The sequence below is a fragment of the Neovison vison genome, chromosome 8 (assembly GCF_020171115.1).
Source record: "Neovison vison isolate M4711 chromosome 8, ASM_NN_V1, whole genome shotgun sequence".
Classification (NCBI taxonomy): Eukaryota; Metazoa; Chordata; class Mammalia; order Carnivora; family Mustelidae; genus Neogale; species Neogale vison.
The window spans coordinates 114327203-114354027 of NC_058098.1; the positions used below are offsets into that span (position 1 = coordinate 114327203).

The following is a 26825-nucleotide window of genomic DNA, read 5'->3' on the forward strand; positions in this document are numbered from 1 at the left end:
CCCCGCCAAGCGGAAGGAGACTGTGGGCCGTCTGCGCGTGCTTTGCTAGTGATGGCGGCCTCCAAGAAACCTTTGGAGTTCCACGCCAAGCGGCCCTGGCGGGGAGAGGAGGCGGTAGAAGATCCGGACGAGGACAGCGAGGAGGATCAGGATGAAGCCGAGAATGGGTTCTCTCTGGAGGAAGTATTACGGCTCGGAGGCACCAAGGTAATGGCCTCGGACTCGCGGACAAGGGGACAGATGCGCGAGGGGTGGTTTCACTAGTGGCCCCGCAGCGGGAGCGTGGGAGAGCGTCCTGCACCCAGATCCCAGCTTCGAAGTGTGCGCTGTGCGCTACCCGCTCTTCTTTCCCACAGCTTTTTACACGGGAAGAGTCCTTTGGAATTGAACGTTTTTGTGGTGTGGCCTTTGTTAGGACCCTCTCATTTCACTGATTTATAACTGGCACTCCATGAGGTCGGCGAAGACTGACCTTTCGGGGTCCTGACGTCGTGGCATCAGAGTTCCGAACTCCAGTGTTGTTGGAATCTTAACTTCTGTTCTCACGCAGAACACGCACATGTTTACGCTCTAGAAGCCCTCTGCTCTCGTGGAACGTTCTACGTAAGGGGAACAATCAGTAATCAAACTATTGAATATTGTGTATCAGATGCTGAGCGGTGCCACGGAGAAGAAAACAAGATAATCAGTGTAAAAGGCGTAACAGTTTTAAATGAGGTTATTGGGAAATCATCATTGAGAGGTCTAGGAAGAAAACTGTAGGAAAGAAAGCGAGCCATCTGTGAGCAACAAAAATGTCAGTGTAGCTGAGGCAGAATGAGGTAAAGGGAGAGTAATAAATGACGTCAGAGGTAAAATATAGGCCTTCCTCTGAGTTTGATGCAAAACCTTAGAAGATCTGGAGCAAGTATGTGATGGAATTTAGCTTACTTTTTTAGCACGTGTTTTGAGACTGTGGGTGGGGAGAGCGGTAGGGGCAAGAGAAATGCAATTTACAGGGGCAGAATCCCAGTTTGCACTGTACTTGTGTTGTATTTACTTTTTGAATAGGCGATATTTCACATACTACAAAAAAGTTCTTTTAAAAAAATTCTTTCACTTTTGATGAAAAGTCTTCTTTCCCACTTTATCTCTAGCCATGCAATTACTAGCCAAAGCAAGTATTTTTGTGTCTTTTATACCTTCCAAACAAACATACACCTGTTATTTTTTACACAGTGTACTGTACTGTATAATATTTTGTGTATATTTTTTCTTGCTGTCTTAAAGATTCTTCTATAACATTATATAAAGTTATGTCATTGGTTTTATGCCTGCATAAATCATTGTTTTAATCTAGTCAGCCATTTATTTTGGATGTTTAGGTTGTCAGTCTTTTGCTATTTTAATGCTGCAGTAAATGACCTTGAAAATAGATCTTTTCCCATATTTGTGAACATATATAATCTAAATTGATAGAAATGGAACTGCTGGATCAAAGGATGTGTGTCTTGTATTTGGATTTGAAGGTAACAAGTTGCCCTCCATAGAGGTGCTAGTTTACGTTTCCATCAGCCACGTAAGAAAGTGCCTTTTCCTCCCACCATCTCCCCAACAACACCTATCAGTTTTATCTTTTTTATCTGACAGATTAGAAAATGGATGCATCATGGTTTTAATTTGGATTTTTCTTAATGTCCGTGAAGTTGAGCATCTTTTCACATTTTTAAAAAATCACTTTTCCCTTAGGAACCTTTTGTTTATATACTTTGCAGATCTTTGGGTTATCACTTCCTTAACTGATACGTAGGAACTTTCACATTAAATATTAAGCCCAATTACTCTGATATTAACTGACATCAGAGACAACTGCCAGTATTTTTTTTCCAATTTACTATTTGTCTTGACTTGTGTATGTTTTTTCGTCTGAGAGAATGACAGTTTTACCCATCTTTACCTTTAAGGGCCTGCATTTTATGTCATTTGGAAAGGTTTTCTTTACTCTGAAATTATTTTAATTATGGTGGACATTCTCCTATTATAGCTTTTTTTTCCACATGTGAATCTTTGACTTAACGAGAATTTACGTGGTGGTTGGGTGGGAGCCCAGGCAATATCATGGTAATTGAATTTAATTGATTTTAAAGATGCAGATTTCATGGTGCCTGGGTGGCTCAGTGGGTTAAGCCTCTGCCTTCCTGCTCAGGTCATGATCTCAGGTTCCTGAGATAGAGCCCTGCATCCGCATCCACATCCAGGACTCTCTGCTCAGCAGGGGTCCTGCTTCCCCTCTCCCTCTGCCTGCCTCTCTGCCTACTTGTGATCTCTCTCTGTCAAATAAAGTCTTTTAAAAAAAAAATAATAAAGATACAGATATTTCAAATTAACTTTTGAAGTTTTTCTAAACTTTGGATTTATAATTTATTTTTTAACTTTCTTATGTTTTAATGCAGCAAGATTACCTTATGCTGGCTACTTTGGATGAAAATGAGGAAGTGGTGGATGGAGGCAAAAAAGGAGCAATCGATGACCTTCAGCAAGGTGAACTGAAAGCATTTATCCAAAATCTTAGTTTGGCCAAGTATGCAAAAGCTTTCTTAGTTGAAGAAGATGAACCAGCTAAAAAAGAAAATGCCAGCAAAAAAGAAGCAAGAGTATCTAAAGTAGATAATAAAAAGCAAAATGCAGCACAAAGTGAAAGGACATCTCTCGGTAAGGTGAAAAATAAGAAGAAGCCAGAACAACATTCTGATGAGAACACCAGTGTCACCCCAAAAGTTAAGAAAGATAAACAACAGGATATCTTTGAATTTTTTGAGAGACAAACATTGTTACTCAAACCTGGAGGCAAATGGTATGATCTAGAGTACAGCAATGAATATTCTTTGGAACCCCAGCCTCAGGATGTTGTGTCTAAGTACAAAACCTTGGCTCAGAAACTGTATGAGCATGAAATCAACTTATTCAAAAACAAGACAAATAACCAGAAGGGAGCTTCTTCTACCTGGATGAAGACAATTGTGTCATCAGGGACACTAGGGGACAGGATGGCAGCCATGATTCTTCTTATTCAGGATGATGCTATTCACACACTCCAATTTGTAGAAACTCTTGTGAACCTTGTGAAAAAGAAGGGTAGCAAACAGCAGTGCCTCATGGCTTTGGATACTTTCAAAGAATTGCTCATTACAGACCTTTTGCCAGACAGCCGGAAGCTACGGATTTTCAGCCAACATCCCTTCGACAAACTAGAACAGTTGGCCAGTGGCAACAGGGACTCAAGAGATAGAAGGCTAATATTATGGTATTTTGAACACCAGCTGAAACACCTGGTGGCTGAATTCGTGCAGGTCTTAGAAACTTTAAGTCATGATTCATTAGTAGCCACGAAAACACGAGCTCTTATTGTAGCTCATGAGCTTCTTTGTAATAAACCTGAGGAAGAAAAGGCTCTTCTTGTGCAGGTGGTAAATAAACTGGGAGATCCTCAGAACAGAATAGCCACGAAAGCCTCCCATCTGTTAGAGACATTGCTCTGTAAGCACCCCAATATGAAAGGAGTTGTATGTGGCGAGGTAGAAAGGCTGCTCTTTCGCTCAAATATCAGCTCCAAAGCACAATATTATGCAATTTGCTTTTTAAATCAAATGGTCCTTTCCCATGAAGAAAGTGAATTAGCTAATAAGTTAATTACTCTCTATTTTTGTTTTTTTCGGACTTGTATCAAGAAAAAAAATATTGAATCAAAAATGCTTAGTGCCCTTTTAACAGGAGTAAATAGAGCATATCCTTATGCCCAGACTGGTGATGACAAAGTGAGGGAGCAGGTTGACACACTCTTTAAAGTGCTGCATGTTGTGAATTTTAATACCAGTGTACAAGCTTTAATGTTGCTTTTCCAAGTAATGAATTCTCAGCAGACGATATCAGATCGATACTATGCAGCATTGTATAGGTAAGTACATACCACTTCAATAGGTGACTGTGAGGAATAACATGATTTAATAATAATGTGATTTAATACACAACACCTATGGTGCCCCTCTGTGGGGCAAGAAATTTAGAAAACTGGATCACCAACTTTGAGTAAGTTACTAATCTTTGTTTTCCGTTGGAAAACTATGTTACATGTTTTACGTACATGATTTTTTTTTAAAAAAAGATTTTATTTATTTATTTGACAGACAGAGATCACAGGCAGGCAGAGAGAGGGGGAAGCCGGCTTCTTGCTGAGCAGAGAGCCCGATGTGGGGCTCGATCCCAGGACCCTGGGATCATGATCTGAGCCAAAGGCAGAGGTTTTAACCCACTGAGCCATCCAGGTGCCCTAGCATACATACATTATTTTTTTTGTGGTTTTGAGAACTTGTTAAAATACAGAAAAATATCCTTCCCCAAAAAAGCATCTGTATCCCGCCACCTAATATTTCAAATTCAGCATTCTGCTGTATGTTTTAAATCTTACAAATATTAAAAAATTAGAACTATAGATATAATTGAAGTTTCCTTCACTCTCTTCCCCCTGACTCACAACAGTCTATCTGAGGAGTACATGCTTAAGTTCTTTAAATTATTGCTTGCCAGGAACTCTCACAGATGGATTTCCTCAAATGGCATCTAAGCCCTCTTGTAGTATTTCTTTTGGTTTTATTAAGAATCATTTAAACAAAATTTTCTGTAATATTATTTGAAAGATAAAGGAAACGTGATTTGGTTTACAAAAATATGATTTATCAAAAATTTCAAGAAGGTGTTCTCTGTCAAATGGTGGGGACACCTATCTAAATTCTCAAATGTTTTAAAAATGAGTTGCAAAATGGATGAAAATGTTGAATATTTTAAATGTGAAGACAGAAAATTGAATATCAAATATTGAATAATATAGGATGTCAATACCACCAGAGTTATGGAACTAACAAATGGAGGAGAGTGGGTCCATTTCCATATGGAAATGCTTCACAGGGTTACATATTTCCGTTTCTAGTATTAATGGGAGAATGTTAATAGAAGTGCTTAGAATAAGAAGTAGTATTGCACATGAATTTTGTGTTAATTTTGGATATCGTAATGTCTAGAGGGCAAAAGCAGTTGGAGCATCTCTAGGATGGAATGACTAGGATAAAGAGAAAGTTTTAAAATTATGTTCAATTCTCTACATGCGTGTTCATTAGAATTATGTGGAAGCCTCTGGTCCCCCAGCTACAGGGTAAGAACTCTGGTCCAGTCCACTGCTTTCATAGGTCAGTTTTCATTATTTGGTTTTGGATTAGCCTTTCATATGAGGTTCTAGATCTGTATAAAAATTATGCTGGAGAATGGAAAACCCCTGAAAAAGAAAAGAAACTACCAAAAAAGGTCATTCTCCTGTGATATTCCCACTCTCCCCCAAGATCACCATTCTGTCTGTTTTGGTCATTGACTTCCATTTTACATCTTAGGTCTGTTGATCTAAAAATAAACAGGAAGATTATCCCTAAGATGAGGTTAGCAGTTGCCTTTACTACTGATTGTAGAGATATTTTATGAATAAACTTTAGATCTTGTTTTTTTTTACAGGAAGATGTTGGATCCAGGATTGATGATGTGTTCTAAACAAGCCATGTTTCTTAATCTTGTCTACAAATCTCTGAAAGCTGACATCGTATTGCGTAGGGTGAAGGCTTTTGTGAAGAGGTTACTTCAAGTTACTTGTGAACAGATGCCACCATTCATATGTGGAGCTTTATACCTTGTGTCTGAGATCCTTAAAGCAAAACCAGGTTTAAGAAGTCAGCTAGACGATCATCCGGTATATCTTACAACTGCTTTTTAAATCGAGTGGGTTCTGAAATATATTGGTATTTTTCTTCTTTGCTTCAATGACAGTAACTTACTTAGTTCTCTGGAGCATGAACATGTGTGTGTCCTGGAGTTGGACAGACCTGAATTTTAGTCCCAGGTGTACAATTTTACTAGGTGGGCATGTTACTTGACCCCTTTACTCATAGTAAACTGTACTACACTATAATTGTATGAGGTAGTTATAGTTACAGAGCTAGTGAATCTCTTAAACCTGTTTCCTCAGTTGTGAAATGGACATAGTAGCACCTCCTTCATTGGTTTATTTATATAATACATCAGAAATTTGAGGGCTGAATGTTTTCATGTAAAAAAGTGCCAAAGTCTTGGGGGAATTGTGGCTCAAAACTCAATTCTCTTAATTTAGAAAAAAGAAGGTGGTGTGTCTCCAGTCATCAATTTGATGGATGGAATTTTCATGTTTCACCATTATAGCAACAAGTGGGTCTTCAAAACTGCCTCATACAACTGAATACAGACTTCCAGTTGATTAATGCAGATTTATTAAACCATGGTTTTAGGAGTCTGATGAAGAGAATTTTATTGACATAGAAGATGATGAAGACACAGAAAAATTCACCGATGCAGATAAAGAAACAGATCCAGTAAAAAAAGCTGAGACAGAAGGAACTGGGTCAGACAGTGCTATGGAAACAAAAAAATCAGAGTCTGCTTCTTGGGTGCACTTTGATAATTTGAAAGGTGAGTTTCTTAAATCTTTCAGTTGTTCTTTCAAACTTTTAAACAGGAATTAGATTCTCCTTTGGTCTCTTATTATTTTTAAGATTTAGGTTTTTTTAGTAATCTGTACCTAGTGTGGGGCTTGAACTCACAAGCTGAAGATCAAAATTTATATGCTCTACTGATGGCCCCCAGCCAGGGCCCTGCTTTGATCTCAATAGAAATTAACATTATACCATTTTAGAAGTCCTCCGTATTTTTTTTTTTTAAGTAGAGCTTTTATAACCAGATGTATTCAGGAACTTAGAAGTAAATTTTTTTTTTTTTTTAAGATTTTATTTATTTATTTGTTAGAGACAGAGGGAGAGAAAGCGAGCGAGCACAGGCAGACAAAGAGGCAGGCAGAGGCAGAGGGAGAAGCAGGCTCCCCGCCGAGCAAGGAGCCTGATGTGGGACTCGATCCCAGGACCCTGGGATCATGACCCGAGCTGAAGGCAGCTGCTTAACCAACTGAGCCACCCAGGCGTCCCTAGAAGTAAATTTTTAATATAGTGAATTACTTGTCTACTTATTAACACGTTACATATTTTAAAGTAATTTTAATCTTAGAAATTAAAGCAGATACCTTTTGGAAATGCAGCCTCTTCATTTGAGCTGTAAAGAAAAGCACACTAATAAACCTTGGGGATCAAGAAATGTGCCAGATCCATTTCTTCAAACTTATTATGGAACTCTTGGTCAACTTTACTTCATCTCCCAAAACTTCAGTTTGCCTGTGAAGTATAAAAGAAAAGTATGGTAGCATCCAGGAAAAATCCATCAATTTCCCTGAAGACTAAACTGAGAATAGTCCTTTACAAGGATGATGAACATGTGCATTGTGAAGTAGACAGTTTGTTGTAATGTGTTCTGAAAATTCTTCAAAGATAACATAAAACTTGTTCCAAGTGAGAATTATTCCTGGACATAATTTAATAATAAATATTAAGTGCATTTAAAGTTCTAAAATAATTTAGACCTATTTAATCTTCAGGCTTATTGCCATTTTAACCCTTATAACCTAATTGACCCAGATTTGGGCACCTTTTGTTACTTGGTTTATTCAGTAGCAAATACTGTCATCAGTACCATATCTAATTCTTGTTGGGACTTGGAATGTTTAGGTAGGATGCCTGGCTAAGAATATTCAAAATTATAATTGTTACATATTTATATCTATATATGTATATATATAATTTTATAGTTATTGGTTACAACATTAATGGTGGTGGTTTTAGTGAACTCTTGGGCTGGGAATAAAACATTTAAGAAATGGTATTTTTTCTTTGTTCTCAGGTGGCAAACAGTTAAGCACATACGATCCATTCAGTAGAAACCCTCTGTTCTGTGGAGCTGAAAATACAAGTCTTTGGGAACTCAAAAAGGTAATGACTTAAAGGTATTTTGAAATGATGATTTTTCATGAAATGAAAAAATGCTTTAAAAATTAAAGGTAATTTTAAATTGTCTTTTAATTCATTAGCACTTTGTATTTGTCCTCATGGATTTAACAGCTTGAAGTTTCCATTTTTGCTTGTAAATATGATCAATACAGTTTAGTTATTTAGACATTAGTTAAGTGGCAGAAGGAAGCAATTTGAAGAATGTCACCCAACTATAATGCTTTATAACCCGTATTTCTGTAGCGTTTGATAAACATTAAATTTACACATTTATACATATTCACATGTAGCAAACCTTAAATAATGTGGATGCAAAGTAAGAATGTTATACATGGCTATAAATAAATTTTGTTTTATGTATTAGATCTCCCCAAGAAGTTTTGTGATGATAGAATTATTTGCAAATAAAATTACTTTTTTTTTTTTTTATGGCTCAAATAATGGCCACATTTTTTTGTTTGTTTTTTGTTTTTTTTAATTTTTTTTTATTTTTTTTCCAATTTATTTATTTTCAGAAAAACATTATTCATTATTTTTTCACCACACCCAGTGCTCCATGCAAGCCGAGCCCTCTATAATACCCACCACCTGGTACCCCAACCTCCCACCCCCACCCCCCGCCACTTCAAACCCCTCAGATTGTTTTTCAGAGTCCATAGTCTCTCATGGTTCACCTCCCCTTCCAATTTACCCAAATTCCCTTCTCCTCCCTAACGCCCCTTGTACTCCAAAAATTACTTTTTAAATGCATTAGAGGAACTCATATTTCCAGTAAACTTTCTGTGTTATCTTTGGAAAAGCAAGTAAGTGTCTTACCACACAGACTCCCGTGAGTCTTTGATACCTTTTCAATGAGTCTGCAGGGTCACAGCTACTTTCATTGTGATATCAAGGCACATTATTTGCCTTTGTCACTCTGTTGACAGTGGAACTGATGATATTCAAGAAATGATAGCTAAGGGACGCCTGGGTGGTTCAGTAGGTTAAATCCTCTGCCTTCGGCTCAGGTCATGATCCCAGGATCCTGGGATCAAGCCCCGCATCGGGCTCTCTGCTCTGTGGGGAGCCTGCTTCCTCCTCTCTCTCTCTGCCTGCCTCTCTGCCTACTTGTGATCTCTGTCAAATAAATAAATAAAATCTTTAAAAAATAAAAAGAAATGATAGCTAAAACTGCTAGTGTCTTAGTACAGATAAGGACAGTAGCCATTATATTCTTCACTGCCATGTACCTTCAGAAAAAAAAAAGCCAGTATCTGATAAGAATGATGAAATAGGAAAAATTAGTAATTATCTTGACTCTAAAGTACATGGCTTTTTCATAGTCTTTGTGCATATCCAGCAAAAATCCATAACGTACTTCTGCTGTATACCTAAGTATGAGGTTGTCTTGTGTCTTGGGAAAAGTACCTGTGTAGTTGGTTGTAAACTCAGCTGCTTTTTTCATAAAAGACTGGTTGACAGATAGACTGGTTGTTCAGATTTAGGTATTTGGGAGACATTTTCTTGAAAGTGAATGAACTGAATCTTTAATTTGATGCAAAACAGCTAACAGTATTTGTTGTCAATGATAAAATTCAAGCTTTTAAACAAAGTAAACATTTCAAGATTTTGTAACCACTACCTTGAATTTGACACTTTCTCAATATATAAAAACTTATGTTTTGTTTTGTTTTAAGATTTTATTTATTTATTTGACAGAGAGCTAGAGAACACAAGTAGGGGAGCAGCAGGCAGAGGGAGAGGGAGAAGCAGGCTTTCCGCCAAGCAGGGAGCCAATGCAGGGCTGGATCCCAAGATCCTGGGATCATGTCCTGAGCCAAAGGTAGCCCCTTACCTATTGAGCCACCCAGGCGCCCTATAAAAATTTTTCTGATAAAATCAGTGGTGATACTAACAGTGTGACTTTTGTGCTAATGCAACCAGCATGTGGAAGAACTGCATAACTTACTGAATCAGTATTTTCCAAATGCCTAAATGCACAGTATTACAAAGTCATGGTAAGAAGATTTATTCATAGTAGACCAATTAATTTTGAGCAGCAAGTACCAAAAGCTGATTGATGTGGTTTCAGATTCCATATTGCAACTAATCTTCAGTTTGGGTGTAGTATCAAAGAAGAAATTTCACAATTATGTGAAAGGTTATCCGTTAACCCTCCTATTCCCAACAATATATCTGTTTGAGGCAAGATTGTCTTTTTATACTTCCAACTAAAAAGTAACAAGGAATACAGAAGCATGTATGAGAATTCATTGTCCTCTGTTAAGCCAGACATGAGATAGATTTACAAAACTGAAATTATCCTACTCTTTTCCTAATGCTTATATGTTCTGAAAAAAATATTTTTCATAAAACATTTGTGTTAATATATAATAGGCTCGTTGTTATTTTAAAATTGACTGTAAATAATTGTTTCAAAATTTCCTATTGTGGGTGCCTGGCTGGCTCAGTCAGAAGAGCATGGGACTCTTGCCCAGGGGATTATGAGTTTAAGCCCCACAGTGGGTATAGAGATTACTTAGATAAATAAAAACTGAAGAGAAAATTTTTGTTGTAATTTCTAATAAGGTAATAAATATCAATAGATATATCCCACTTAAACTTTGGAAGATCTGGGCGCCTGGGTGGCTCAGTGGGTTAAGCCGCTGCCTTCGGCTCAGGTCATGATCTCAGGGTCCTGGGCTCGAGTCCCGCATCGGGCTCTCTGCTCAGCAGGGAGCCTGCTTCTCTCTCTCTCTCTCTCTCTCTCTCTCTCTCCCAGCCTCTCCATCTACTTGTGATTTCTCTCTGTCAAATAAATAAATAAAATCTTTAAAAAAAAAAACTTTGGAAGCTCTTAAAGTCTTGATTTTTTTTTTTTAAAGATTTTATTTATTTATTTGACAGAGACACAATAAGAAAAGGAACACAAGTGGGGGGAATGGGAGAGGGAGAAGCAGGCCTCCTGCTGAGCAAGGACCTCCCCCCGCCCCCACCCAATGTGGGGCTCGATCCCAGAACCCTGGAATCATGACCTGAGCTGATGGCAGACGTTTAATGACTGAGCCACCCAGGCACCCCAAGTTCTTAACTTTTAAAAGTATGAAGCATTCCTGAGACCAAAATTTTGAGAATCACTCTTCTTTAATGTATTGGCTTAAGTTTTAATTCTTTGTATTTATAACTATAGTAAGAGTTGACTTTCCTCTGTTTTTTAGCTATCTGAGCATTTTCATCCCTCTGTGGCCCTTTTTGCAAAGACTATCCTTCAGGTAAGTCTAATAGTCTAAAGTCAAGAAATAAGAAAAAAATAATCTAGTTTTAGATAATTAGTAGTTGGTCATACAGTGTTTTCTATCCACCACATAGAATCATAAACATTTTTTGTTGGTGCAAAGGACCAATGACTTTTTTAATACAGTAGGGTAGGTAATTCATCCCACTGTGTGGTGAATGGAAATACAGGCTATTAGAAAATGGCAGCAGTTATTTATTACATTCTGGCTTTTCTCCTGAAGAAAGACTGCTCTCCCTTTTCCCATTTGCTGTATTGGCCACTTCAGTGTTTGGTTTCTGGTTAATAGATGACTTACAGTATTGTTTACCTATTCATAAAATCAACAGTGTATCATAAAATCTGTATGTATATGTACGATTGTGTTTAATTCTTCAAGTAAGAGGGATGAGATGGATATTTGAAGGGTCATTTATGGCATATTTGATGCATTGTAGATGATGTTTTTCCTTTTTTTTTCTTATCTGGATGCATATATATAATTTGAGTTAAGTTCTTAGTCCTCCTCCCCTCTCCACCTTTCAGGGAAATTATATTCAGTATTCAGGGGACCCACTGCAGGACTTCACATTAATGAGATTCTTAGATCGGTTTGTTTACCGAAATCCAAAGCCGCATAAAGGCAAAGGTATGCTTCTATTTAATTATTTGGTTTTCACTGTTGATATTTAATAAATGAGCAATAAAACTAGGTTTTATATTACACTGTCTTAATTTTTACATTTCAGAAAACACAGATAGTGTTGTGATGCAACCCAAAAGAAAACATTTTATGAAGGATATTCGTAGTCTTGCTGGTAAGTATAAAGCCTCGACAGTTAAAGCTGACAAGACTAGTACAAGTCAGTAAAAAATTGTATTATTCTTTGCTCCATATTACCAGATAACCTAAGTACCAGAGACATTATCCATCTTTTATTCCCAAAAATTATGTATATATTCTTAAGTTTATTATGTCTGACTGGGCCTTTTATTTTTTTAACTTTATTACAGAAAATTTCAAACATCTGGGGTGCCTGGGTGGCTCAGTGGGTTAGGCCTCTGCCTTCAGCTTGGGTCATGGTCTTGGGGTCCTGGGATCAAGCCCCACATTGGGCTCTGCTCAGCGGGGAGCGTGCTTCCCCCTCTCTTTCTGCCTGCCTCTCTGCCTACTTGTGATCTCTCTCTCTATGTCAAATAAATAAAGTCTTTAAAAAAAAAAGAAAGAAAGAAAGAAACCTCTTAAAAAAAAAATTTTCAAACATCCAAAGTAAATACACAAGGAGTATATTGAACGCCCTGTAACTATCACCCAGCTTCACCATTTAGCAATATTTTGCAATTTTTATACCATTTGTAGCTTTATTAGTGACTCCCCCCCATATATCCCATACATATATATATATATATATATAACTATCTTTTTCTTTTTCTTTTTTTTTTTGGAGAGAGGGAGAGTTGTGAGCAGGGGGAGGGGCAGAGAAAAAGAGAGAAATCTCAAGCAGATTCCCTGCTGAGCACTGAGCCTGACAGAGGGCTTGATCCCGCAATCCTGAGATCACAGTCTGAGCTGAGGTTCAACCAACTGGATGCTCAACCCGCTGAGCCACCCAGGTAGCCCTATAGTTAAAGATCATCATAAGCCGTCTCTTAAGGGTTCAGTAGAAAGCCCACACACTAGTTTTTTTATATAATAAATCACAGCTCCTTTTCATTCAGAGACTAGGATTAATTGGTGCTTTATTAATCATTTACTTTCCAACTGATTTATTTCAGAGATCCAGAGATGTAATGGACTTAGCCAAAGTTTAAATAGAGTTAGAATTTAGAAGCCAAATCTAGTTTTAATCAAGATGAGTTAGAAATTTTCATTGTGAAGAGAGAAAATATTCTTGTAGTTCCCTGTTCTTGTTCCCTGATTTTCATCAGTATTAAGTAAAATTGTGGATAATTCTGTTTACTTTTACTTCCTGTTCCAGAATGGCAGGTGTTACTGTCTTTCTTTCTCTGAGACGATAAGTTTAAAGTGATAATTAAGAGAACTCTTTAATTTTATTTCTCTTAAAACTGGGGTCCTGGATGTGGTTGGAGGACAGTGAAAACCACGTTCATTCACTGTGATGCACTGATGGCCATGTATGTCATTGTAGCCAACAAACAGTTTCAAATGTTGGGTCTTCTGCACTTAGACTTTTCCAGAGACTGTCCTTTGCACTAGAAGATCCCTTCTGTCCCCTTTCCTTAAATTTTGAGACTTTATAATTGGAGGTATGCTGTATATAGTCTTATGAGCTTGGATAACATAAAAAGGATTACTTTAATAAAAAATGTTTCTTAATTTGTTTTTCTAGTAAATAGTAAGGAGTTCCTTGCAAAAGAAGAAAGCCAAATACCAGTGGATGAACTGTTTTTCTACAGGTAATATACTCAATGAAGTTTCACTTGGGGAACTATTAAAATTTAAATTTTTAGGACAAAAAGCTTAAATTTTTAGATTCCATAAAATGGCTTCAGTAATATAGGTCAGCTTGAAAAGATCTAAAGGTAGGTCATTTGGGGAACCTGGGTGGCTTGCTCAGTTGGTTAAGGGGCTACCTTTGACTTAGGTCATAATCTTAAGAGTCCTGGGATCGAGCCCCACATCAGGCTCCCTACTCAGTAGGGAGTCTGCTTCTCCTCCCTTTGCCCCTCCACCCCACCCCCAAGCTTGTGCTTGCTTGCTCTCTTAAATAAAATCTTTTTTAAAAATAGTGTGTCAGGGGACGCCTGGGTGGCTCAGTTGGTTAAGCGGCTGCCTTCAGCTCAGGTTATGATCCCAGAGTCCTGGGATCGAGTCCCACATCGGGCTCCTTGCTTGGCAGGGAGCCTGCTTCTCCCTCTGCCTCTGCCTGCCACTCTGTCTGCCTGTGGTCACTCTCTCTCCCTCTCTCTCTGATAAATAAATAAAATCTTTATAAAAAAAAAATAATAATGTGTCAGCCTATTTTTTTTTTTGCAAAAGCAATTTATAAATCATTCAGCTTGCTAATCCTAAGATATCTAACTGAAACTTAAACAAGTAAACTTGTGGGTGTTTTTAATAATGTAGCTTAAATTTTATGACTCTTGACTTCATAAAACCTAATCTTTAATTTCTTATTTTTTTAATATAGTAATTATCTTACAGGCTTTAAATCTGTTATCAGTCTAACGTTATGATAAGCAACTCATGAATAATTTGTCTAAAATACGACTCTAAACAGAATTAGCAAAATTCACTGTGCTATTACATAAAGAACTCCTAAACTTACTAGTATTCTTTTTTTTTTTTTTTTTTTTAAAGATTTTATTTATTTATCAGAGAGAGGGGGGCGGAGAGCGAGCACAGGCAGACAGAATGGCAGGCAGAGGCAGAGGGAAAAGCAGGCTCCCTGCTGAGCAAGGAGCCCAATGTGGGACTTGATCCCAGAACGCTGGGATCATGACCTGAGCCGAAGGCAGCTGCTTAACCAACCGAGCCACCCAGGCGTCCCGCTTACTAGTATTCTTATTGTTATCTGTTTGGTTAATTCTGTTTATTTGCTTTTTTAAAAATATTTTGTGTGAAGAATTTTGAGAGTATGATCTCATCTGCAGAATGCTAAGTTTCATTCTACCCCAGTATTAGAATGGGTCTGATAAAATACTGTAATGTTATCTAGAGCCACATTTTTGCCTTATTTCTAACACTTTGGTCATTGGTGTTGACACTAAAACAACCTGTCATTTAATTTAATTAATGTAAATTGTCATTCAATTAAGATGAAGTGTTTTTATGCACTAAATCCTAAATCTTTGAAATTTATTATACTTCACATTCAGAAGTAGCTATTTTAATTCAGAACTTTTGTTTATAATAAAAATTTTAGTCATTTATATCCAATTGAATTAACAGTTCTTACACTTGTCTGTGTCACTGGTCATAGGTGCTTTGATTATACCAAATGGGCCATTTAATACAATTATTATAAGGGAGCCTGGGTGGCTTAGCCTGACTCTTGGTTTCTGCTCAAGTCATGATCTCTGAGTTGTGAGATTGAGCCCTGTGTCAAGTTTCATGCTCAGCAGGGGAGTCCACGGGAGATTCTCTCTCCCTCTCCCCTCCACCTCGTGCGCATGCACAACACTGTCTAAATAAATAAAATCTTAAAAAATAAGATACATAACATGCATGTTTTTTCAGGTATTATAAAAAAGTTGCTGTTGTTAAAGAGAAACAGAAACGGAATGCAGATGAAGAAAGTATAGAAGATGTGGATGATGATGAGTTTGAAAAAATGATTGGTAATTTGTTTTTAATTTTAACTTTAATCTGTAAAATAATCTTTCTACTTATAGAACCATAGAATGTTAGTGGTAAGGATATCTTAGTTTTAAAAAATCATTTAGCTCAGAATACCATGCAAATGATCATGAAGAACTAAAAAATACTTCAGTGGCATATGGTAGTTCACCCACACTTGCTCCAGAAAGATTTAGGATTGTGTGTGGACAGTTCATGGGAAAAATAAATTTATATTTATGTGGCGTGTATTCATTCTTAAGGCCTCATCTCTTACAGAAGAGAAACCATTTTTACTGTTCCTAATTTCCTTGCACTATTGGTATCAGTAGTATACTCTTTCATCTCTTTTATCTTTGTGATCCATAGAGCTATAAAATTTTAATCTCTATTTAGACTCAAAACAAAAAACCGGAAATTAGAAAAACTTACATTGAGTATTTTTGCACATTGTATCTACTAAAAATAAGCACTTAAAAGAATTGCAATTGCTAAATATCATTTTGATATTTACCCTCTTTCCTTAAAAGAGTTGTAGAAAGCCGAAATAAACTGGAATCCATTTTGGTCTGGGAATTTAATTGAGGTCCGTAAAAAATAATAATAATTAAGGTCAGTATATTCACAGGCTTACGTAGATTAATAAAACAGCAGTAGTCAGGTTTATAAAACATCATTTTGGTGTTTACGTATCATAAATAGCAGAATGACTGTGTTAATTGGTTCAGATAGAAGACTTGTCAACTTTGTTATTCCTTGCTATTATCTGACAGTTTATATATTCTTCTCTGACAGACACATTTGAAGATGATAATTGTTTCACCTCCGGAAAGGATGACCTTGATTTTGCCGGGTAAAATACTTTCCTTAAGTCTTATTTTTTAAAAAACTGTTTTCTTAGCATTTCCTAAATTGTTTTCCTCAGAACAGTAGAATACAGGACTCTGATGTGTAGGAGTAATTTATTGAAATATGCTTGGGAAATGGAGGTAGTATTTTCATTGTAGACTTTAATAATGCATAGAGGTTCTAGGCTGTCTAACTTTGTTAATAGCCTAGTACCCTGCTAATCACCAAAAACATATTAGAAAACAGTGTTCTCTGCTACATGTTGTTTTTCTTCAGCAACATGAAAAAGAAAAGAAAAGGTGCTAAGGAAGACCCAGAAGATGAAGATTCAGAAGACAGTGATGATGAGCTTGACAACTTGGATGATGATGAAGTTTCTTTAGGAAGTATGAATGAAGAATTCACTGAAATTGATGAAGATGGAGGAACATTCATGGATGTGTTGGATGATGAAAGTGAGGGCATTCCAAGTAAGCATTTTTTTTCCCCAAGTAAACATTTTTAAAATACAAGGTAAAAAAGTGTATTTTCCTTTTTCCCTCAGTATAAGCTAGTTTTTTCTGTTGAAGCCTTTTTTAAACATTACTTTATATTCAAATTAATAATCAGATTGGCTAGAAATTTAAATAGGATCTTTTCCCCCTCTTATTTGGAGTTGAATAGAGGTTGAGTTTTGAGCTTTTATTTTAATTAATAGGCTTTCTGCACAATACCTGTTGAGCTGTTAAGTTACCCTTTTTTTATTGTTAGAAAGTAGTTATTTCTCAAAGTTAATCACAATATTCATTATTTATCTTTGCCTTATAGCAGTTCTGTTGTTTTTAAATTGCTTAATAGTGTTTTTATTTTTGTTTTGTTTTTGTTTGGGGGCGCAATAGAACTTGATGATGAAGTCAGCTCTCAAACCAGGACAAAGAGAGGCAAGAGAAAAGGGGCAAATGATTTTGACTTTGCTGGATCATTTCAAGGTAAGAAAACTTCTCTTTTAAACCTAAGGAGGGCCTCTGAGAAAGTTACTACTCGTTATCATTATGGGAGATTTTCTAAATTGGTTAGTGTAATTTTGTTTTTGCTTTTATGATGGATAACATTGGTTTCCTCTGTTTTTAATATGTGAAAGTTGTTTCACACATCATACCTTCATATTTTTTCCTCATAACTTTCTTCCTCTCATTTAAATATCTCTAGATCATCTTTAAAGTATCATAACAGATTATGCCTTTTAATGTTAACACTTGTAAGATGCTAATAAAGGGAAAAGGTGCTATGTCAGGTGACAGTTTTAGCTTTTTTTTTTTTTTCCCCCAATTTACAGTTTTAGCTTTTTGATAAAAATGTAGAAAGCGTTTTAAGTATTTGATTCCTGAAATCTGTGATAAATACACAGACTTGCTTTTTCTTCATGCTTTGAACGTCAGACACTTAAACTTGCAAAACTTATCAGATCTTTGAAATACTAACAGTGACAATCCTCTTAATTAGATGATTTACCTGGTATATAAATTATAACATTATCTTTCAGATTTTGTCTTCCACTGAGTAATGTACAGTGACACTTTAATAGTAGCATATGCTTAAGTATAAGACAAAGTTTTCCCTAAAATCATTTCCAGAGAGAAATGCTGCCTTATTCTTAAGTCCTCCTGAGACTGTCATATTAAAAGATGCTGTTTCAGTGACTTTATTTGAATAATAAAGCACTATTTCAGAAGACAATAGCCTGAAAGATGTCAGATCTCAGCTGACAGTAGTTTCAGATGCAGATTAAAGGATACCTGACAGAATTGGTTAAAACAAAAGGAGGCCAAGGAATTTCAAACACTGATAAATTGGGGGCTGCAATAGTGTTCACCCTACATTTGCAAATGTTGGATATCATTATGAATAAACAAACCTTAAGGCAACTTTAAGAAGGCAATAACTGTGCTTACTGGTTGATATTAACAGTTATATGTCTGTAAGATGAATGAAAACAAACAAAAAACCTTTCTGGGTACTATACAAATGGGAATATTAACTCAAGAGAAAATATTCCATAATAGGATCAAATGCAGCTCCTTAGTAATATAATAAACACAAAATTTTAAATGAAAGGCTGTAGAAACTGTTTTATCAAAAGTGGCTTGATACCCATGCAAAGACTTTCATGAATGTTTGTAGCAGCACTATTAATAGCCAAAAAGTGGGAACAGCCCCAGTGTCTGTTCACTGATGAATAGGTAATGGAGTATCATTCAGCAAAAAAATGGAATGAGGTACTGACTGTAGTATGGATGAGCTTCAGAAATGTTATGCTAAGTGAAAGAAGCCAGATACAGAAGACCACACTCACATCATATGACCCCACTTACGTGAACTAGCCAGAAAGACAAAGCCCTCTTGGGGAGAGGGCTCGTGACTGCAGATGGGCACCATGGATCTTTTGGAGTTAATGGAAATGTTTTGAAGTTGCAGTGTGATGATAGTTGAACAACTATAAGTTTACTAAAACATACTGAAGTATACACGTGAAAACAGCTGAGTTTTATGATGAATTTTACTCCCTACTAAAGTTGCTTTTAAAAATGGCCCTAGTAGGGGCGCCTGGGTGGCCCAGTGGGTTAAGCCGCTGCCTCCGGCTCAGGTCATGATCTCAGGGTCCTGGGATCAAGTCCCGCATCGGGCGCTCTGCTCAGCAGGGAGCCTGCTTCTCTCTCTCTCTCTCTGCCTGCCTCTGTACTTGTGATCTCTGTCAAATAAACAAATAAAATCTTTAAAAAAAAAAAAAATGGCCCTAGTAGATGCAAAAAATTTGAATATTATTTCAAGAAAAGTCAAAATGGATAAAAGCAGTATTCTTAGTAAATATATTTTTAGATAATGTGATTTTTAAATGTGTGAATTAAAATTTAATAAATATTAAAAGTGTTTTACTTTATTTTGGAAGTTTGTATGTTCAGAATTAGAGGTTAAGTGGTTTTTCCTTCCGTAGAACCACTTTGAAAAGTGTAGACAAAATTTCATTTATAACATAAAAAACATATCCTCCATCAGTTTCTTCACAGTTAGACCAAAGAATAAAAACTCTGACTTAACTAGATCCTACAGTTTGCCTTAAGTATTCCAAAATTCGACCATAGTCAACTTTGTAATTAGTCTTGGCTGATACTGTGATAAAGGGTAAACCTGGAGCAATGTTTCCAAATCTGAAAGGCAGGCAGGAAGACACTATTGTCATCTCAACAATTTTATTAACTCTCAAATACATTATATTTGTCTTTAAATACCAGCTACTTAATGGTGATAGAAGATCACTGTAATTCTGTATTTTAACCTAAATGCAACCTTTTTATAACAGAACCATGTTAAAAGATTGTTGAATCACTGTTGTACACCTGAAACTAATGTAACACTGTATGTCAACTATATTTCGATTTATTTTTTTAATCATTGGATTTACAGTTCAATAATCTAGGCTTACACTTTTTTTTAGGACCAAGGAAAAAAAAGAAAGGAAATTTCAATGACCCCAACCTGTTTGTATCTGCTGAGGAGGTAAGATTAATATACTGCTTTAAGAAGTCAGCTATTCTATATTGTTTTGAGGTTTCTAATAAATGTATCTCTATTTAAGTTTGGCCACCTACTGGATGAAAATATGGGATCCAAGTTTGATAACACTGGCATGAATGCCATGGCCAACAAAGATAATGCAAGTAAGTAACTAGAATAATTGATTGATTGGGGGGATGGCTGCACAGAGGGACAGAGAATCGCCAGCAAACTCCCTGCTGAGCCCAGAGCCAGGTGCAGGGCTCCATCCCACAACCTTGAGGTCAGGATCTGAGCTGAAATCGAGAGTCAGACACTTAACCGACTGAGCCACCCAGGTGCCCCAAGTAACTTGAATTTTTTTATGGAGGTTTTTAAATGGCCTTAACTCAGAACTTCTGAAGATGTGAGTATTTTTTGGAGGATCGTTTTAGGAAGGATTAATAAAATGGTTCCTTGTGACCTGGAAGGAATGGCTTTTTCATTTCTGTCTGGGGACCATAGAGGATTAAAAAGCATTTAGACTACAGCAATAAAGACTGTAATTACTTTAAACAGTTACTTTAGTTTTTTTATCTAGGCAGGTTGTTTTTATATAATAGGAATTTGCCAAGTAACTTTGTAAGTACTTTATAGACATTTTTATTCTGATATTGATAAGTTACTGGCTTCTGTTCTTTTGCCAAAGAAAGTGTTCAGGGGAAATAAAATCTTTAGAACATTCTGTTCCTTTCTTCTCCTAGTCTTTTATTTGTTAAACAGTAATTTTAACAATAAATGCGAAAGGAAAGCAACAAACAAAAGCAGGGATTTGTAAAATAGATGGGAAATGACTGTGAGCCATGGCAGACCAGAAGTTTCTGTCTTCTTCTGTGGGGCCAGGAGTCCACAATGTGGTGTGCTCATCTTTCTTTTCCCCCACAAAGGTCACAAACAGCTTAGATGGGAGGCTGAACGCGATGACTGGCTACACAACAGAGATGTGAAAAGTATCATCAAGAAAAAGAAAAATTTCAAAAAGAAGAGGCCGAAAACCACTCAAAAAATTAAAAAGCAAAGAAAATGAGTTTTCTGATTATAAATTAAATTGTACTTACTCCTAATTTTTGCTATTCAACCATTTTTCTTGATCTTGCTCTCTGACTCCATACATTCCGGACTTTTCAATGGATTTGTAATAAACTATAAATAAATATAGCTGTCATTTATAAAATCATGTAAAGGTGTTAAAATTAAACTATATTGAGAGAAATCAAACCACTTTTCCTTATTTCTACATGGTAAAATGAGAAAGATAATAGGATACATATGTCATGGAAAGCCCTCCAACATCCATACTAAGTATTATAATGAGCACTATTTATTAAGCATTACTTTATACCAGATGATTGTGCTAAGTGATTACATAATGTCCTCTTGTTTAACCCTTACAACTATTCATAAGGTGGACAATTATCACTATTGGACAAAGAAACTGCTCCAAGAAATTAGCAAATCAGAGGTCACACTGATTTTAAGCTGTGGTTTGTCACCATCACCTCAAACATGTTTCATTCCAAAGTTTTCAACCACTGGTAACTACTCATCTCCAAAAGAGAATTTCCGCCACCATGTGTCCTCAGAAAGAGCTAAAATAGGGATAAACAGTAATTTTTCTTGTAAACTGACATCACCAAAAAAAAAAGCCTTTTAACCTTTAATTGGTCATAAAGAAATTCCTCAATTTAAAGGGTGCCTGAAAAAGTTGTTTTATACTTTTAAAGAAAAACCTACCTTCCAAGATGAAGGGAAATTTCTTGCTCATCGTTTGCCTGAAATCTGATGAAAGGAAGGTCTTAAGATTAGACATGACTAGAAATTCATCATACGAAAACATGGAGCCATAATTTAGCGTTAGCTCTAGGGTCTATGAGACAGGAATCCTATAGATAAGAAATGTATGTTAAGGTCCTGGTAATCAGGAACTCTGCTGCACTGGGTGTAATTTGCACTTGCCTTGCATGTTTTCCCCCTATAGTTACTTTGAACTTTTTCAAATTTGGCCTATATATATGATGTAATTTATTTAGAAAAGTAAGTTTTCCATGTTACTGTGTAACTCTTAGTAACTATGAAGTTTGAGATCAAAAACCGGATAGAGTCTAGTTTCTAATTCCATAGCAAGGTAAAATGGAATACTGGAATACATCTTGGATTCCATTTTACCTTGCTGTGGAATTAGAAACTTGAATTTGTTTTTAGATACTGTTCAGATGTTTTCTTTTATACACTTATACTTCTTCACAAGTGACTGAGCATCCTAGAGCACAGTGTTCAGTGAAGTACCTTAAGAGGACAAATGACAAGTTTCAAAGATGGCCACCACCCCCAGGACTACTATTACCTGCTCTAGGGAAAGAGAAGCAGCATTTCCTCATTTTAAAAGTTGAGGGCTCTAATATAAAATTTCCCTCCAGAATGTGTTACAGCACTTTCAGTGGCAGCTGGTGGCATGGGAAAGGTTTTAAGTACCCAGTTATTGATAGCAGAGGAGGAACTCTGGTCGCTTTTGAAACTGGTTACTTGACAACTCAGCTCCACTACTACTTCTCAGTCTATGAAACAATGAGGTATAAGCAGCAGGCTGAATTTCTTCCACCTGTGTTCCCAAACTAAGCCAGATCAGACACTTGCTCTGTGCCCCCAGACAAGTAAAATCCAAGTATGAAACATTTTCCCTAGTCTACAAGTAACATTATTTAGGGAGAAGAGTCATTAAGTCCACAATAATTAACACCAAATTTCTTAGGTCCATAAAAAGGTTAACATTTAGTGTTAATATAATGTATTACTTCTTTCAGAGGTACAGGTCTGTGATTCATCAATCTTACATAACACCCAGCACTCAGCACAACACATACCCTCCCCAATGCCCATCATTTAGCCCCCCATTCCCTACCCCTCCCCTCCAGCAACCCAAAATGCCTAATATACTGAAGAAGCAATTTCTCTAAAAATGCTGTTTAGTACCTCAATGTATTAGCAAACTGCACACCCCCCTAGAAAACATGAACTACTGAATTAGGATTACCTTGGCTTGTGTTCATCTTATTAAATAAAAAATATGCTCCAAAAACGCCCAAGAGTTCAGCTACTAAAACTCCTTTAAAGATCTTCTTTGCCACTGGTTCCATAGTGCGGGCCATCCTAAGTTCAACAATAACAAATACGTGTAAACCTGAATGAGCATACACAAAGTGAATACCTTTTCCACAAAAGCAACTCCAATTCATTCCTACAGTCTGAATAATTTAGGGATTAAAACCCTAAAGCTACTGTATGCTTATTTGTATTTGGTATGTCCCACAATCCTACTTTTCATTCTCTACCCCACACAATGAACCAAAGACACCACTAGAAAAAGCACAAAAGGGAGATGAAACTGATAAAAGCACTGTAAAAAGAACTAACAATTGATGGAATTAAGATTTTTAATTGCCTAAGAATAGAATATTAATAAGGTAAATCATTATTTTTAGCCAAGCTAGGAATTAAAATATGATCTAATAGGTGCCATATGTGAAAACTCTTTGAAAGTACCCTACAAAAGTAAGGTTATTCTGTAAGTGATTGTTTATGTTTCATAGTTGGAGGTTTTATTTATACAACATATTTTGAACTATGTGCCACAGCCCAAGCATTTTATATAAAGTTAAAGAAACCAACTTGTTCTGGGGAGCTGCTATTCTAACAGTATTTTCAAACTAATTACATCACCCAAAAGACTTGTTAAAAATGTACATTTCTGGGCCTAAACCTGCAGTTCCCCAGTCCCTCAACTGTGATTCAGCAAGTCCACAGTTAGCATCCCAGTAAGGTGTGTGCATTTGCAAGCAACTCCAAATGACTTCTGTACAAAATGCCCTTAGACCAGGAGGAAAACCAGCCACCATCACCCAGTAAGTGGCAAACTAGACTTTAGATCTGGACTCTCTTCCTTTCACTAAAATAAAAGCTAATCCAAAAGAGGGTTTGAGTCTTCATTCTCCTTCTCCAACGTAAAAGCTGAACAAGGGAAAGGGCTATATAATAAGCTTTTAAAAAAAAGTAACATATGACTCTTACTGAATCTATGAAATGTAAATGCAAGTTCTTACTCTGCCTCCCTATAATCCCAACAACAGGAGAAATCAGTCGTTTCTAATCTTGGGATTTTGATACTGTCCGATGTATGCTCTTTGTTGTACTGTTCTCTGCCCTCTGTGTGGAGACAGTAAGATCTCTAATACTCTACAGTCCCAGCTGTCTGCTCACCACCATGAAATGCTCACACCATTTCCTCTGGACTCCTTTTCACCCTATTTTTTTAGGATTATCCTACTAATTGCTTTACCAGGTGTCCCTTTCTTCATTTTGATAATGTGATCATCCTGGGGACTTAAAGATTAAAACTTTATTATTTTTACCGTAAAAAAAAAAAAAATGAAGCCAAGGAAGTTAAGAAAGAACTTACATATAATCAACAGGCAGGTGAGTGGGTGGGGAGAACTGTTTTGCTGTTTACAATGCTGTATCTGACAGGGAGTAAGTCATGATCAGTACAAGGACCTCTCTTGGGGTAATTTTTAACGTGCAATAGGTGAAAAAAAAATTTAAGTTAAAAATAAAGCGTGCTTGCAGCAATGTCCTCAGTATAAGGAATCCTAGTAAAATGTGGTTTTGTTTTGTTGGGAGGTGAGGTTAAGGGTTCAAAAAATAAAGTACAAATAACACTGTTACAGCATTTACCTTTTAAAAATACATATATACACATTTTACAAGTCCCTCAGCTTCAGGAAAGGTGTTTTTAACGATTGATAAAGCCTGGGTGATAAAGACCACCAAAGGCATACCTGTCCACGACAAAGTTGGGCTACTAGCTGGCAGAGAAAGAATAAGATTAGACCGGATTTTGGAGAAGGATGGAATTTAGGTGAAATTTAAAACAAGGCAATGCTCGAGGCACCTGGGTGGCCCAGTCAGGGGAACCACGGATTTCATCTCAGGGTCCTAAGATCAAGCCCCGCATTGGGCGTGGAGCCTACTTTACATACATACGTAGATACATAAACGAAATAAAGCAGTCTTCCCATGGGCTCGAAGAAAAGCAGCGCTGTGTGTCATGGGGTTTGCATCACACTGGCCGAGAAGCGGACTCAGGGTGCACAAGCTTAAACGTGCAATGCTGCGTCGGAAAACGCCTCGTCTGCGCGCTACCGCTGGAAAACGACGCGCCTCAGCCTCTCAGGCAAAATGATTTATCACACGGCAAGGTCTCTCGCACTCTACATGTTGGAGAGTAAGGTCTCTCAGCAACCCTGGGTTTTATCAGCTAAAGCGCTTTTTCCAGGTTCCCACGGTCCAGAACCGAGGCACCAGCGAGGCTTCCGAGAGCGCGTCAGGCTGGCTACCCGCGGTCCTCAGGCCCTCGCGGCTCCCGTCCCCCGGGTCTTCGGTGCACACCCCGCGGGCCCCCGGCTGCCCCTAGCGCTCTCCCGCCTGCCGGGACGCTCCCGCGCGGCCCGCAGCCAACTCGAGTGGGCAGCGCAGGCCGCACGGCCCGACCGCAGCGACAAGGTCGCCCGCCTTGCGACCCGGAAACACTCGGGCCTGTCCCGCGCCTTCCCGCTGATTGGATATAGTGACACCCAACCTTCTTCCGTATGACCCCAGAATTTTGGCGAGGCCCCCCAAACTCCTGCCCCACTTTGTGCTCTGTCGAGCCCAAGTGAGGATGCCTAACTCGAGCCATCACCCCTCTCTTACCTGAGGTGCTTGCACCCAGGACTGCGCGTACGCAAGATTTGGCAAAGCCCCGCCCTTCCCGGCGTTGGCCCCGCCCCCATACCGTTATCACCTTTTATCGATCTCTTTCTACTGAGAGCAGATCCTGACTGCGGGCTGTCTGTGAATTTATTTAATGCTCACAAAAATCCTATGTCATAATACGTGCTATGAGTGTCTAATTTTACAAAGAAAGAGAGAATTTTACCCTGCCTACAATCACAGAGCTAACGAGACAAAACTGGATTTGAACATAAGACCTTGACTCGAAAACCCTGTGTTCAATTATTTTTCTACACTCTGCAACCCAAAGTGTGATAGTCTCCAAGAGTCAGCAATATGGTCATCATCTGGGAGCTTGTTAGAAATGCAGACCTACTTCAGTAGGCAGACATAGCTAGCCTGCCGCAGCCCTACCCCTGGAATGCAAATGCTCAAATTCCGCAGTTCTTAAGTCCTGTTCATCCTCCTCTAAGTCTCCAGCACCCACCCCTCCCAAAGTCTCCTTTGGGATGCTGTACATTCCCAGTGTGACCCTGATTTGTTAACTCTAGCAGAGAGATGCAACTGACCAGAATGAAGTTCCTTTGCTTCATCATGTCCAAGGCACAGAAGTTAGCCAAAGTTCCAGTCCTCTGCTGTGGTCATAAGAGCAGGGGCAGCAGGGATCTCATCATTAACAAGTACCTAGGAAGTTTGCTGTCCATTCTCCCACGGAAAGAGAAAGAGTGACCTGTCTGGGATCCTCAGAATGAAGCTCTTTTAATTACCTGACAAAAGGTTGCAGAGATTGGATGACCCATTGCTACTAATGCCAGAAGACACCTACTGCAGAAGAGAAGCCCAGGATGTTGGTGATTACCCAGCCATCCCTTCTAATGGCCAGAGGACACAGAGCAGTGGGGACCTACAGCCTCTAGCAGCACTGTCCCTGAGGCTGGGGAAGTGGGGGCAAGATTCCTGCTTGCCAGCTGCCCAGTGCTGGAGTGGAGTGCTTCTCCATCACCCCCAGTCTAGGATGACAAAGTGTCACCAGTTAAACTGCCCTGGACCCTGAACGTTTCCAGCATCCATCTCTATCTTGCTGGTGTTCAACTTCTGAAGAGGGAAGCCAGTTTTTAAAAACTCCCAAAATACCAAGAGGTTACAC

General features: G+C 37.7%; 2 protein-coding genes across 4 annotated transcripts; one reads left to right on the forward strand and one right to left on the reverse strand.

Moving 5' to 3' along the window:
* The first annotated feature begins 10 nt into the window (after positions 1-10).
* Positions 11-21133, forward strand: CEBPZ (CCAAT enhancer binding protein zeta). Its single transcript, XM_044261740.1, has 16 exons — positions 11-207; positions 2433-3934; positions 5536-5767; positions 6339-6519; positions 7834-7922; positions 11138-11191; positions 11740-11842; positions 11943-12011; positions 13545-13611; positions 15395-15495; positions 16289-16346; positions 16619-16812; positions 17221-17310; positions 19815-19876; positions 19956-20037; positions 20800-21133. Exons 1-16 carry the CDS (start codon positions 52-54, stop codon positions 20937-20939), a joined length of 3180 nt encoding a protein of 1059 aa, XP_044117675.1. The 5' UTR covers positions 11-51; the 3' UTR covers positions 20940-21133.
* Positions 7000-25738, reverse strand: CEBPZOS (CEBPZ opposite strand). 3 transcript variants are annotated; one of them, XR_006386018.1, is made up of 7 exons: positions 25658-25738; positions 22944-23059; positions 21647-21691; positions 20971-21055; positions 7247-7271; positions 7124-7152; positions 7000-7027 (listed from the first exon to the last, which is right to left on the reverse strand). XR_006386018.1 is itself a non-coding variant. In XM_044261741.1 (5 exons), the coding sequence occupies exons 1-4, from the start codon at positions 25735-25737 to the stop codon at positions 20973-20975; spliced, it is 324 nt and encodes a 107-aa protein (XP_044117676.1). In that variant the 5' UTR covers position 25738; the 3' UTR covers positions 20500-20840; positions 20971-20972. The 3 variants fall into 3 exon arrangements, 1 of the variants encoding a protein (XP_044117676.1); XR_006386019.1 differs by having other exon boundaries at positions 7007-7027; positions 7124-7169; XM_044261741.1 differs by lacking the exons at positions 7000-7027; positions 7124-7152; positions 7247-7271 and adding an exon at positions 20500-20840.
* Positions 25739-26825: the final 1087 nt, after the last annotated feature.

Bases quoted from the DNA above. Each gene is read 5' to 3' on its own strand.
- CEBPZOS (XM_044261741.1), bottom strand. From the start codon at position 25,737: ATGGGGGCGGGGCCAACGCCGGGAAGGGCGGGGCTTTGCCAAATCTTG. The intron at 23,060-25,657 runs GTAAGAGAGGGG...TGTTGAACTTAG, and splicing joins CCTGGGTGCAAGCACCTCAG to GATGGCCCGCACTATGGAAC. The intron at 21,692-22,943 runs GTAATCCTAATT...TCCTTTCATCAG, and splicing joins TAAGATGAACACAAGCCAAG to ATTTCAGGCAAACGATGAGC.
- CEBPZ (XM_044261740.1), top strand. From the start codon at position 52: ATGGCGGCCTCCAAGAAACCTTTGGAGTTCCACGCCAAGCGGCCCTGG. The intron at 5,768-6,338 runs GTATATCTTACA...CCATGGTTTTAG, and splicing joins GTCAGCTAGACGATCATCCG to GAGTCTGATGAAGAGAATTT. The intron at 19,877-19,955 runs GTAAGATTAATA...TCTCTATTTAAG, and splicing joins TGTTTGTATCTGCTGAGGAG to TTTGGCCACCTACTGGATGA.